This window comes from Vombatus ursinus, unplaced genomic scaffold (genome assembly GCF_900497805.2).
Source record: "Vombatus ursinus unplaced genomic scaffold, bare-nosed wombat genome assembly UNPS02014779.1, whole genome shotgun sequence".
Taxonomy (NCBI): domain Eukaryota; kingdom Metazoa; phylum Chordata; class Mammalia; order Diprotodontia; family Vombatidae; genus Vombatus; species Vombatus ursinus.
This window is the reverse complement of record NW_020954557.1, coordinates 8,710,113-8,723,458: the sequence shown is the minus strand read 5'-3', so window position 1 is coordinate 8,723,458 and position 13,346 is coordinate 8,710,113. Positions and strand designations below refer to the sequence as shown.

At 37.2% G+C, this 13,346-nt stretch overlaps 1 protein-coding gene across 1 annotated transcript in view; it reads left to right on the top strand.

Moving 5' to 3' along the window:
• The window catches only part of LOC114045870 (ADP-ribosylation factor-like protein 6-interacting protein 6), a 51,922-nt gene that overhangs the window by 11,199 nt on the left and 27,377 nt on the right, over positions 1-13,346 (top strand). The window contains exon 3 of the mRNA XM_027866045.1: positions 4,160-4,292. Coding sequence (XP_027721846.1) covers positions 4,160-4,292 — 133 coding nt within the window. The remainder of the gene's footprint in view (positions 1-4,159; positions 4,293-13,346) is intronic.

Below are 13,346 nucleotides of genomic sequence, written 5' to 3'. Positions count from 1 at the left end.
TATTTGAATTCAGACTCCATAAGTTTTTTCTCTGGAGGTGGATAGCACTTTTCATAAGTCCTTCGGAATTGTCTTGAATCTTTGTATTACTCAGAATAGCTAAAGTCATTCAGAGTTGATAATCATAAAATATTGCTGTTACTGTGTGTACAGTGTTCTCCTGGTTCTACTTACTTCATTTTGCATCAGTTCGTGTAAGTCCAGGTTTTTCTGAAAACATCGTGCTCAGTAGTGTTCCATCACAATCATATACCACAACTTGTTCAAACATTCCCCAATTGATGGGCATCCCCTTAATATCTAATTCTTTGCCACCGCAAAAAGAGCTATAGTGACTATTATTACAAAAACTAGAAATAGCCAATGTTTCAATGTCAAATCATTGGGGAATGGCTGAATGAATTGTGATTATAGTTAAGATAAATATTTTTTAGATACCCATGTGAAATTGTGGTTGTGAGAAGAAATGAACTGAATTTGTTTCATTGATTTTTACCTCTCAGATCCAGAGGAGTACCTTGGAAATAGATGCTTAATTAAGTCAATAAAGATTAAGTGCCTCTTGTATACTAGGTACTGTTAAGTCCTGGGAGTACAAAGAAAGACTCAAGACAGTCCCAGCTCTCAAAGAGCTAACAGCTAATGGAAGAGACAGCATTTAGACAACTATGTACAAACACCATATAAGATAAATACTTGTTGATTGATGGAGACACTGACTACAGTTATGTAAAAAGAAATATGGATATACTCTATATAGATAAGAACATTTGTGGACACTTAGAAAGCTAATCCAGCAATATTTAAATATAGTTATAGGAGCATATTTGTTAATGTTTACTTATTCTTTTTTAAAAGATAGAATTTTTCTGCAAAAGTAGTTTTCAGATACCAGATTTAGATTAAACAGAAGATGGGACTACATATGTGATTTCATTGATAAAGAAAGTTTCCGATGAGAAAATTCCCTCTCCAGGCAGGTCAGTCAGTAAGCTTTTTTTTTTTTTTTAAGTGCCTACTTTATGCCAGACACTGCTAAGCTCTAGGGTACAGAGAAAAGCAAAAGCCTTTTGAGAAGCTCACGATCTAATGGGGGAGATAAGCAAACAATTACCAACAAGCTATATACAGAAAAAACAGAGATGGGGAATGACTTCCTATAGAATGTGGTATTTAAACTGGATAGGAAAGAAGAGGCAGAAAGGAGGAAGGAGAGCCTTCCGGACATGGGGACAGCCAGAGAAAATGCCTAGAGTGAATAGATGAAGTACCTTATTTGAGGAACAGGAAAGAAGCCAGTGTCACTGGGTGAAAGAGGTTAAGAAGTATAAGGTGGTAGAAGTCTGAAAAATGTGGGGGGTAAGTTTTGAAGAAGGGCCTTGAATGCCAATAGAGGATTTTTTTCTTTATCCTAGAGATGATAAGGAGCCAATGAGTTGAGATGGTAAGGGTGAGGAGGAGGCTGGGGGACATAATCAGATCTGCTCTTTAGGAAAATCATAGTGGCTGAATGGAGGATGAGCTGAAGTATGGAGAGATTTATGGCAGGCAGATCCACCAGCAGGTTATTTCAGTACTCTAGGTATGAGAAAACGAGGGCTTGCACCTGGGTGGTGGCAATGTCTAGGGAGAAAAGGGGGGTGGTGTTTACTTGAGGTCAACCAGCCTTGCTACTGATTGGATAGGGGGAGGGGCAGAGCTTGGTACGATAGTGAGGAGTCGAGATTGCAAGCTTGGGAGACTGGGAAGGTGGTGTTACCCTCAACAGTAATGGGGATAGAGCACCGACCCTGAAGTCAGGAGGACCTGAGTTCAAATCTGGCCTCAGACCAAACACTTCACACTTACTAGCTGTGTGACCCTGGGCAAGTCACTTAACCCCAACTGCCTAAAAAAAACAAAAGAAAACAGTAATAGGGAAGTTGGGGAGGGGAAAGGGTTTAGGGGGAAAGATAAGTTCAGTTTTAGACATGTTGAGTTTAAGATGTCTACTAGACAGTAAAGTCAGGCAGTTGGAGATGTGAGACTGGAGATCAGTAAAGAGGTTTGCATTGAATAAATAGATTTGAGAACCATCAGCATAAAGATAGTTGATCCTTGCTTTCTCTGAAACTTGTAATCTTAAGAAAGTTTTTGGGGTACTGAAACCCTGAATTACACTAATTTGTCAGAGGTAGGACTTGAACCCAGATATCTCATTTCCCACTCAGCTGTTCTTATTTTAGTTTTCTTTGACTTCACCGTGCCCCTAGTAAACTCTTTTTTGGGAAATTTCATTTTTCAAGATTTAGTCAGCTTTGGTATTCACACCTCATGAAGCACTCTTGCTCCCCTGGAGGGTCAAGTCTTGTACTTCCTTTTCAATTTTCTTTTGTGTATTATATTCCTCTACTACTTTGTGAGCTCTTTGACAGTTGTGATTGTTTTTTGTCCTGCTTTGCAATTCTCCTCACTGTGCCTGTTCTTAGTAGGTGCTTAATAAGTGTTTCAGTGATTTTCCTAAAGAGCAGATCTGACCATGTCCCCCACCCTTACCACCCCAACTCAATAAACTCCCATTGGCTCCTTATCACCCATAAGATAAAGTGCAAAATCCTTTATTGTCATCCAAGGCCCTTCATAACCTACCCCCCACAAGGTTTTCAGACTTAAACTTCTTACACTCTTCCATCCAGTGACACTGACCTAATTCCTGTTCTCACACAAGGCACTTCTAGTTGGGCAAAGTTCCCTTTGCTTCTCTTTCTTCTCTCTCTACATAGTGTATCACACCATTACTTGCCAGTTCTCTGCCCAAAGGCATTTAAACTTTAATTTCTGAAACTTTTTTTTTCTTGTTTTAGTTTTTTCTCTTAAAAGCCATCCTTAACCCCAAATCACTCTGGTCCCAGACCAAGCCCTATTTGGTCACTGGGCCATGATTGACTCAGAATGAATGTAAGTAACTATTGTTTTTGTTTTGGCCAGAAACCAAAAGGGGAGGGGTCTTCCCCTCCCAGATTTTTTTTTTTAAAAGGCCATTGTTTGCCTCAGTCAGTGAAAGGGTGCTGCTTCAGTCAAACTGAGATCTGTTAAAGACCTTAGCTTGAAAAGGCCAAGGTCTCCCACTGCGTCCTGGCCCATCTCCAGTTGTCCTGATCCATATCTGGCCACTGGACTCAGATGGCTCCTGAGGAGAAAGTGAGGCTGGTGACTTTGCACAGTCCTCCACTTAAATCCAGTTCACTTGAATGTCATGGTATCATGTCACTTATGTCAGGGTCCTCTTTGAGAACAGAGGACAAATAGCAGCAATTTTCAAATACAGGGAAGGTTAAATAAGCTTAAGATTACTTTTAACTAAAAAAAAAAAGATTGCTTTGAACTACTCAGGTATTGGGATAAAGATTCAAAGGTGAAAAGGGAAAAATCATAAATCTATTAGTTCGAAAAGTATACTATAGAGTGCAGAGGCAACGTGGCATGTTAGAGATTTTCTTGGACTTGGAGTTAGGAAAATGTGGATTTGAATCTGTACTCACATTTTGCCAGCTTAATGACCCTGGACAATGACGCTGAACCTCACTTCTTGAGCCAGCTCCCAAGACCTTATCTGTTGAGATAAGAGGACTACAACTATGAGAGTTGTGAGAATCAAATGGGATCATGTATGTGAAGTGGCCAGCACTCCTTTAAGTGCTATTGTCAGTATGAGCTATTCGATAAATTGTAAGGTTGCCAGGCTTTATCATGGGAGGGTGTTAACTGCATTCACTTAGTATGGTATAGAAAGGGCCCCATCTGGAAAAAGTGCCATGATAAGGAATAATGGCAACAAATAAAGTGTAAAGTATGAAGTATAGTAAGGAAGAGTCCATTTATCTTGATAGTATATAAAGTTATAACTTTCATTTTTATGCTCTTTTTTTTATAAATAGAATATTGTTTTAAGTATAATTTTACTGATTTCTGCTAATTTTGATTTAATAATTTATCTTCTGTCTCTACAGTAGTAACATTCGTCTATTACTTATTCTTGGCTTCTATTAAACTTTATACTGGCATATAGGTCAGAAGAAAGAAGAGTTTTAAATTGGATACTGTTTGAGTAAAACTGGGCTCAAGAGTTTTAAAACTTACAAGACTCTTTTTTTTCTCTCTCCCTTTCTCTCTTATCAAGGATTCTGGACTTTGTTTGTTATATCCTTAACAGCAGGATTCTCATGTTGCAGTTTTTCTTGGACAGTGACTTATTTTGATTCTTTTGAACCTGGAATGTTTCCTCCTACTCCTCTTTCACCAGCAAAGTTCAAGTAAGTGTTTTTGTCTTTAAATGTTGCCTCTTTAGTTCTTTTCTGTCTGTGAGTAAATAGAAACCTGCATTATTTTTGAAGTGATTCCTTTCCCTATGTCTTTATTCCCTTTATTCTTAAAAGATAAACTTATTTATTTTTGCGTGCATTTATAATCTGTTCCACTATCTTTCCCCCTTCCTCTCTAAACAACAACATCCAAATGAAAAACAATACCTTTATTATAAATAATATATGTAGTCTTGCAAAATAATTTTCATGTATTGGCTATGACCATATATGTCTCTCCACTTTAAGTTGATAACTTGAGTGGCATGTTTCATTTTTATTCTTCTGGTCTCATGGTTTATCATTGCACTCACTGAGTTCTAAAGTCTTTGAAAATTGTTCTCTACAATGTTCCTGTGGTATAAATGTTCTCCAGATTCTCACTTTGATCTGTCTTAGTTTACAGATGTCTTTCCATATTCCTCTGAAGCTGTCTATTTTTTTCTTATGTTACAGTAATGTTCTGTTATTTCCATATTCCATAATTTCTTTAGTTATTCCCCAATAGCTTTCTCTTCTTAGCCAGACTCCTAGGAAAAACTGTCTAGATTTGTTGCCTCTACTTTTCTCAGTCCTCATTCTTTTTGACTTCTCTGCTGCGTTGGACATGTTGACCATCCTATCTTCTGGATTCCTTCTCCTTTCTGAGTTTTTACAACAATGCTGTCTCCTGATTCTCTTCCTCCCGTCTACCCAACAGCCTGTTGGAAATTTTAAATTGGACATCTGAGACTTAACATGTCTAAAAAGAGAATTTATAAATTTTTTCTCCCCAAATCTACCCCTCTTCCATACTTGCCCATTTATATCAGAAGTACTACCATTCTTCCAGTGTCCCAGATCTGTAACATTAGTGTAATCTTAATTCCTCATTCTCCTTTACCCCAAATATCCAACCAGTTCTAAATCTTGCTATTTCCACATAACATCCTTTAATCCATTCTCATTTCTGCTACTGTAGCAGCCCATTTTTCCCCTTGATGAGTTTTAAGACTTCCATTTGGGATTGCCAGCTGGCCATGCTTTATTCCCCTTTTCACTGGGCTTCTGACTGTCCTAGACTTCATCACCATAACTCAGCTGCCTTCTCACCCTGGAACATCTTTCCACCATGTCAGCCCTTTTCTCCCATTGATGAGTTCCTTCTGTCAGTCTCCATTTTGGGAATATGCCCGGGGCAGCCATACTTTATTCCTTTTTCTGACTCTGCAGACTTTGCCATTATGTCCTCTTGTGGGTGCCTTCTCACCCACTTTTTAGGTCTTCTTTATGTATTGTCTTCCTCTATTAGAATGTATGCTCTTTGAGGGCAGGAGCTGTCTCTCTTTTTGTTTTGTTTTATATCTTCAGTGCTTACCATAGTGCCTGGCAAATAGTAAGCCCTTAATAAAGATTTGTTGCCCACATCTACTTGCACCAGCACCACCTAAGTTCAGGCCTTTATGACCTCTCACTTAAACTCTGCCTCAAATCTCTCCCCACTGTAAGCTATCCTCCATACAGCTGCCAAAGTGATTTTTTTCTTAATAAGGATGAGTCTGACCATGTCTTTCCCCTACTCCATTGGCTCCTTATTGTCTCTGTAATGAAATATGAACTCCTCAGTTTGGATTTTTAATGACTTCACAATCAGTTCTCAATCTCTCTCTCCAGCCTTATTGTATATCTTTCCTTCTCTTTATTTTACAATCCAGACAAACTGGCCTTATATTTGTTCCTCACATAAGATAACCCCATCTCTTCTCTCTGTGCCTTTGTTTTAGTAATCCCTCATACCTGGGATACTCTTTTTTCTTAACTAGGCCTCTTAGAGTCCCTGTCTCCCTTCAAGATGAAATTCAGGCCCTGTCTTGTACATGAAGCCTTTCATATCCCTTCCATCTGCTAGTGTTCTCTCCTTCTAACTGACTTGTATTTATCTCCCTTGTATTTATTTTGTATTTATTCTCTTTACTATTATTCTGAATATACTTACATATATGCAGGTATATACATATGTGTATGTATATACTTATACATACACATGGAGCCATCTCCATTTGTACTGATCTGTATCTTGCCACTGGACCCAGATGGCTCCAGAGGAGAAAGTGAGGCTGGTGACTTTGCACAGCCCTCTTTCACTTAAATCCAATTCACTTGCAAGTCATGGCATCACCTTCTGATGTCATGATCCTCTTCAGGAACAAAGGACAAACAATAACAACAGTGATCTCTCTCTCTCTCTCTCTCTCACTCTCACTCTCACTCTCACTCTCTCTCACTCTCACACACACATACACACACTCATCTCTCCCCCAATAGAGGTTGTAAATTTCTTGAGAGTAGAGATTGTTTCATTCTTTGTATTTGTATACCTAAAGTCTAACACAGTGCCTGGCACATAATAGGTGCTTAATAAATGTTTGTTGATTAGTTTATTACTAAATTCTTGTTGATTTGACTAATGAAGAAAAATGTTGCCAACTTTAAATTGTAGTAACCATAAAGGCTACAGATTCAGACATAGTATGGTATAGTAGTCAGGGGAGATCTGAGTTTGAGTCCCAGGTCTGAAACCCATGACAAGTCATTTAATCTCTTAGAATTTCAGTTTCACTTCAATAAAACATCAGTTTTTATAACCTTAAAATACTGTGTGTAAAAATATGAATTATTTTAGGATATGGATAGCAATCCGTTATGGGCAAATAATGTCCAAAAAAAAATGAAACTTTGCCTGTGTACTGACTTAAAGTTAATGAAACTTTTTTTTTTTTGCTTACCTTAAAATTTAATTTATATACCCTTTGAAAGTTTGGATTAATCCCCAACAAATACCAAACATCCAAGTTGAAATAGGATAAATTCAGGTGTCCCCAGCAAAGGAGATACGGTTTCTTTTTTTTTTTTTAATTTCCTTTTTTTTTATTAATTTATTTTGATTTATCAACAGTCACTTCCATATGCTTTTGAGTTTAAAATTTTTCTCCCCCTTCTTCCCTACCACCCTCCCCATGATGGCGCACAATCTGATATAGGCTATACATATACATTCCTATTAAACATATTTTCACATTAGTGATGTTGTAAGTAAGAATTAGAACCAATAGGAGGAACTACCAGAAAGAGGAAACAAAACTCAACAGAAGAAAAAAAATAGCAAATAGTGTGCTTCGATATGCATTCAAACTCCATAGTTCTTTCTTGGGATGTGGACAGCATTTTCCATCATGACGCCTTTGGAGATGTCTTAGATCCTTGTATTGTGGGGAAGGGTTAAATTTATCAATATTAGTCATCGCACAACGTGGCTGTTATTGTGTACAACGTTCTCTTGGTTATGCTCACTTCACTCAGCATCAGACCGTACAAGTCTTTCCAGGTTTTTCTGAAGTCAACCTGTTCATCATTTCTGATAGCACAATAGTATTCCATTACATTCATATACCACAACTTGTTCATCCATTCTCCAATTGATGGGCATCCTCTCCATTTCCAATTCTTTGCCACCACAAAAATAGCTGCTATAAATATTTTTGTAGAGATGTGGTTTCTAAGAGGCCTCTTAGAACTTAGAATTCTAGGCAAGTTGAGTACTTCCCTTTCCCCAAAGCCAACTAGGACTCTGGTGTTATCAGGACAAGATGACAGAAGGCATATGTAAAAATGAGCTAAAAAGATGTAGAACCACTTACTCTCTTTTCCACGCCCTGGGCAGAGCCAATGTGGAAGTTCAATTAATATGAATCCCAAAGAACATGATTTAAAATTGAAGCTTAGACCTTTTATAGATTATAATCAAATGATAGTTGTTGAAAATATTAAAGCACTGCAATGAAATTTTTGATTGCTATGGGGAGCTGGTACTTGGAGTTTGTCAAGTCTTCTCATTAGTCACCAGTTTAGTAATCCTATCTAAGGTTTTGTTAGGGATATCTCTCCTTTTTGATGAAAAGTAGGACTTTTACAGTTTTCTTGTATTCTTTTTACATTGCTCAGTTTTTCCTATGAATACTAGGATCTTTCTATTTACAGATTCTTTCAGGACTCTAAACTACAATGTCTAAGCCTCAAGTGTTAGTAATAGTTACTTTTAGCAGTAACAAAGTAACTAGCTACTTTCTTACAAACTTCTCACTTTTCTTAGTTTTGTGTTCCTAGTATTATACTTTTGTTTTATTGTTTCTTAAATTGAAGGTTCATTCTTGTTAATGTGTACCATTTATGCAAGCTAAACCTTCCTTCATCTTCTGTGTTGCCATTAGCCTTTTTTGCAAGTTTCTGGTTATTTGGTCTGTTAGTCTTCTCAGCAGTCACTGGTTTCTGTTCATTCTTGTATTCTGGTTACTTGTTACCCTTTTCCATCTTTATACATGTCCTTTTTACATTTTAACTAATCAGAGAGGTTTGTAGGTTCATTGGTTTCTTTAGATGCCTTCCCCTTTTGTTAGCATTATCCATCACTAGTTAGTTATAGTTTAACTTTTCAGAATCTTTCATCTGTCCTGAAAAAAATTAGTCTTACATTTTAAAATTTAAGTTACTGAAATGGAATTTATCTCAAGAAGGGTAGAAATATTTTTCAGGAAAAGATAGTAGCAGGTGAACAAAACTTTTTGTTATATAGCAGTTACTTTTAAACAAACCCCACTCTGATGTTGAGTATCTTTGGGAGCCCCAGTGTTATTCTGGTATTGTTTAAGGACATGTCAGGAAGGCCTGGGAGACTTCTCAAATTCTTCCCCAAATCATCTGGGACATCTATTCTAAAGTCAGACTAAGCCCCAAAGTGTATTGTACAGAGGTGCTGAGCTATTTGGGGAGGAATTCTGAGAAGCTTGAATAGAACTATATAATTGCATATGCTGATTTTCCTTTTGTATATTTACCTTCTGCTATTATGTAAAAAGAATATACAAAATTCAAACTGTTCAACTCACCCTACACAAAAAATTGTCTTTCTAGCCCCTACAAAATCTGCTCTGTATTTCTTTTTATGGCCACTAGAGGGAGATATTTAATTATTTTTCTTTTTCTTTTTACCTTTCCTAACCTGACTTCAACAAGGAAAATGGAATTTTTTTTTTTTTTTTTGAAATTTCCTTTCTTTGTGCAGCTTTCGGCTCTGAGAGAGGACATGGCTTGTTGAAAAATGTTCAAAAAAAGAATATTTGACATGTTCCCCAATTCTATGCAAATATAACCAAGCAAACTCTCAATCTTATTTTTTTGTGGGTGTTTTAAAAATCTGTTTTATTGCCTTCAGCAACAATCTTAGTTGTCTGGGGAGTAAGGTTTTCCCTGAAGGGTGAGGTGGGAGAGAACTGCCCAGCCTTTTGACCAAAATGGGACATTAAGATTTTTGATGAGTTCAGAAAAAACCAATAATGTAAGAAAATAATCTATAGAGAGCTATTTGGGAAATATTCCATAACTCTTCCAGGTACTTTTACGAGCACAGATGTCATGAGTTTAACATAGGACAATTATCCTCAATACTAGAGACAACTTTTCTTTGATTATTTAAAAACTCTTAACTTTTCCTTCCTTGCTATATATTCTTTAAGACCAGTGCCCAAAATGATCCTGAACTTAAATATAGTACCTACATTTCCTTATAGTAAATGAAAAGATACAATATATGGGGTTAGGCACCACCCTAGGTGGGTTTGATTTTCATCAGCTTTGCCATCTTTTTAGGTAATAATAGAATAATAACAACATACTATTTAATTAAGCAAGTATTGTTAACCATCTGTTTTATCCTAGGCCCTGGGAATATAAAGACAGCTATAACAGTCTCACATTGTATATGTAAATGCTTATTTATTTGGGTTTTTTAAGTTCAGAATAAAAGAAAATAAAATAGAAAAAAGAAGAAAAGAGAGGAACCAGACTCCAAAGGGCTTTAAAAGCCAAACGGAGCAAAATAGAGGGAGGAGATTGTCAATATAGATCTCCCAAGTGAGATCCTCTAGAAAGTAGTCATTATGAAAGAAAAAGAAATTCACAGAAAAAAATCAGAGAAGAACTATTAAGTAAAACCCATAACTTTAAATATCTATACAAACATGCCCATAGTTTAGGCAAAAAACAATGGGAGCTAGAAATCCTTATATAAGGAGGCAAATTTAGCTTCATATGAATTACTGAGATATGGTGGAATGAAACCCAGGACTGGGTCATAGCTTAAGTTGAGTAAGTGGAGGGTCATTAAGAAGGTATACTCAAGTGAAGAAATCCAGGAACTAGAGTGGAAAAATAGGACAGCATTTGGGTGTAAGGCAAAGGAGAGAGAAACAAAGGTGATTTTTATAATTGCAATATACTACAGAATACTTGTCCAAAAAGAGGAAATAAATGAGTAATTTGGTAAACAACTCACAAGTCTGGCACAAAAGCATGCTGTAGTAATGATGGAAGATTTCAGTTACCCAGACATCTGCTGAAGTAGTCTTTCTGCCAAAAACAGAGCCACCAATTATTTCTTGACTTGCTTTAGTGATTTGGTAGAGGAACCAACAAAGGGAAATTCTACTCAAGATGTGATTCTCATACTAATAGGGAGGAGCTAATAGCTGGCATGCAAATGATTGGAACCCTGGAGGTAATGACCACTCCATCCTAGAGTTTGTGATAGAGAAATAGAGGAAGTCTGATCTAGGTGAATTCTAGCCCTAAAGCATGAGGCTCACATCCTTTGAAACTGAGATTGTTCAACTTAAGTGGTCTGGCTGGAGACAGATTCTTTTTTCTAGATAGCTGGAAGGTAGCTGAGTCTCATCGAGGCACTTCACAAAGGAATGGGGTAAAAAAAAAATAGGAGAGATGAGGAGGAAGAGAACCAAGGGGAATAGACCCACCAAAAAAAAATATGCTAAAGTAACCAAAAAAGCATAGTTCTGTGTTTATAACAGAAGAGGGGGGAAAACATAACTTGAAAAAACCAGTATCAGAGACAAATGGAGGAAAATATAAATTAACGTATTACTTTAAATGTAAATGGATTTAACAATTTGATAAAAAGAGTGGCAGATTGGATAAGAAATCAAAACCCTACAATCTATTGCTTACAAGAAACACATTTAGAAAACAATAAAGATGGGGCAGCTAGGTGGCACTGGGTACACCGGCCCTGGAGTCAAGATGATCTGAGTTCAAATCCGGCGTCAGGCACATAAAACTTACCAGCTGTGTGACCCTGGGCAAGTCATTTAACCCCATTGCCTAGCCAAAAAAAATAAAACAAAACAAAAACAATAAAGATATATACACAGAAGAAAATTAAGGGGGATATAAAAAATTTTACCGAGCGTCAAGTGAATCCAAAAAAAGCAATTGTTGTCAGCATGCCATCTGACAAAAGAATGCTAAAATTCAGAATGAGCTGAGGTTGACTAGGGAAGCTAAGGGCAACAAAAAAAGCTTTTTTTTTCTGTATTGGAAGAAAAAAGGATCAAAGAAGCAATAGGATCTTTGCTTGGGATGAGTTGTTGTTCAGTTGTTTCAGTCATGTTTGACTCTTCAGGATCCATCCCATTTGGGGTTTTCTTGGCAAAGATACTGAAGTACTTTGTCATTGCCTTCTCCAGCTCATTTTACAGATGAGGAAACTGAAGCATATAGGGTTAAGTGACTTGCCCCGAGTCACACAGCTAGTAAGTGTATCTTAGGCCCAATTTGAACTCAGGAAGATGAGTCTTCCTGACTCCAGGTCCAGTGGTTTATCCATTGAGCTATCTAGTTGCCAGAAGCAGTTGTTTCTGTTTCCTCTGCAAAGGAGAATGAAAATTACACTGGAATTGACAGAACAGAAGTGTATGAAAAGGAAGTTAATACCCAAGGTAAGTAAAGAGATAGTAAAAGACTGAGCTGCTCTTAGGTCCTGAGAGGACTAGCAGACACTCTTGCTGAGACTTTTTTTTTTTTAAATTTTCGCTGCTGAGTGATTTTTGAAATAACAATGAAAAAAGGGTGAAATAGACAACTGAAGAAGAACAAATGTCTTGATTTTTTTTTTCTTGGTGAGGCAGTTGTGGTTAAGTGACTTGTCCAGGGTCACACAACTAGTAAGTGTCAAGTGCCCGATCTAAGACTGGATTTGAACTCAGGTCCTCCTGACTCCAGGGCCGGTGCTCGTAGCTGCCCCAGATGTCAGAAAAGGAAGTGAATAGGGACTACAAACTATAGGCCAATAAGCTTCGCTTTGATTCCTGGAAAAATTCTAGAATTGCTCATTAAAAAGATGGTGGCACACATTTAACTAGAGAAGGAGAGATTTGGGTAAAAAAAAAGCTGCATGGCTTTATTCTGAATAGGTTATGTCAAACTAACCTCATTTCCTTTTTTGAAAAGACTACTAAACTAAGAAGGGCATTGATAAGCTGGAGAGTATGAAGGATAGTGGAGAGCAGCTAGGATAGTGAAGGGTGTTGAGAGGATAAAGTTTGGTTAAAGGAATGGGGAATGTTTGACCTGGAGAAGAGAAGGCTCAGAAGGAACATGATAGCACATCTCTACGTATTTGAAGAGCTGTCACGTGAAAGAGGGATTTGAATTGTTTTGTTTGGTACTAGAGGGCAGCACCAAGAATAGTAGGTGGAAGTTCCGAAGAGGTCACTTTAGGCAATAGAAATGTCCAAAAGTGGAATGGATTGCCTGGAGAGCTGGAAGGTTCCTCCTCTTAAGAGGTCTTCAGGTTGAGGCTAGATAACCCACTTGTTGGATTTGTTCCTTTTTTGGTTTGTTTCGATTAGGTGGTCACTAAGTTCATCCTTCCAGCAACCAAATTCTGTCATTCTATGAGTCTGAATTTTATCCTAGAATCAAGATGGTGTCAGTGAAGCTTATTGAGTATAAGGGAGTTATATTCAAATCCAAATTTGAACATTGGACAGGTTTACAACAAACATTTCTTATATCAAAATAATTGTGCCTAGGAATTGGTGATGAAAGGAAATAAAGTAGCTCTTGCTGTCAAGGAGTTTATAGTCTTGGGAATAAGACACATTTATTCAACCAATA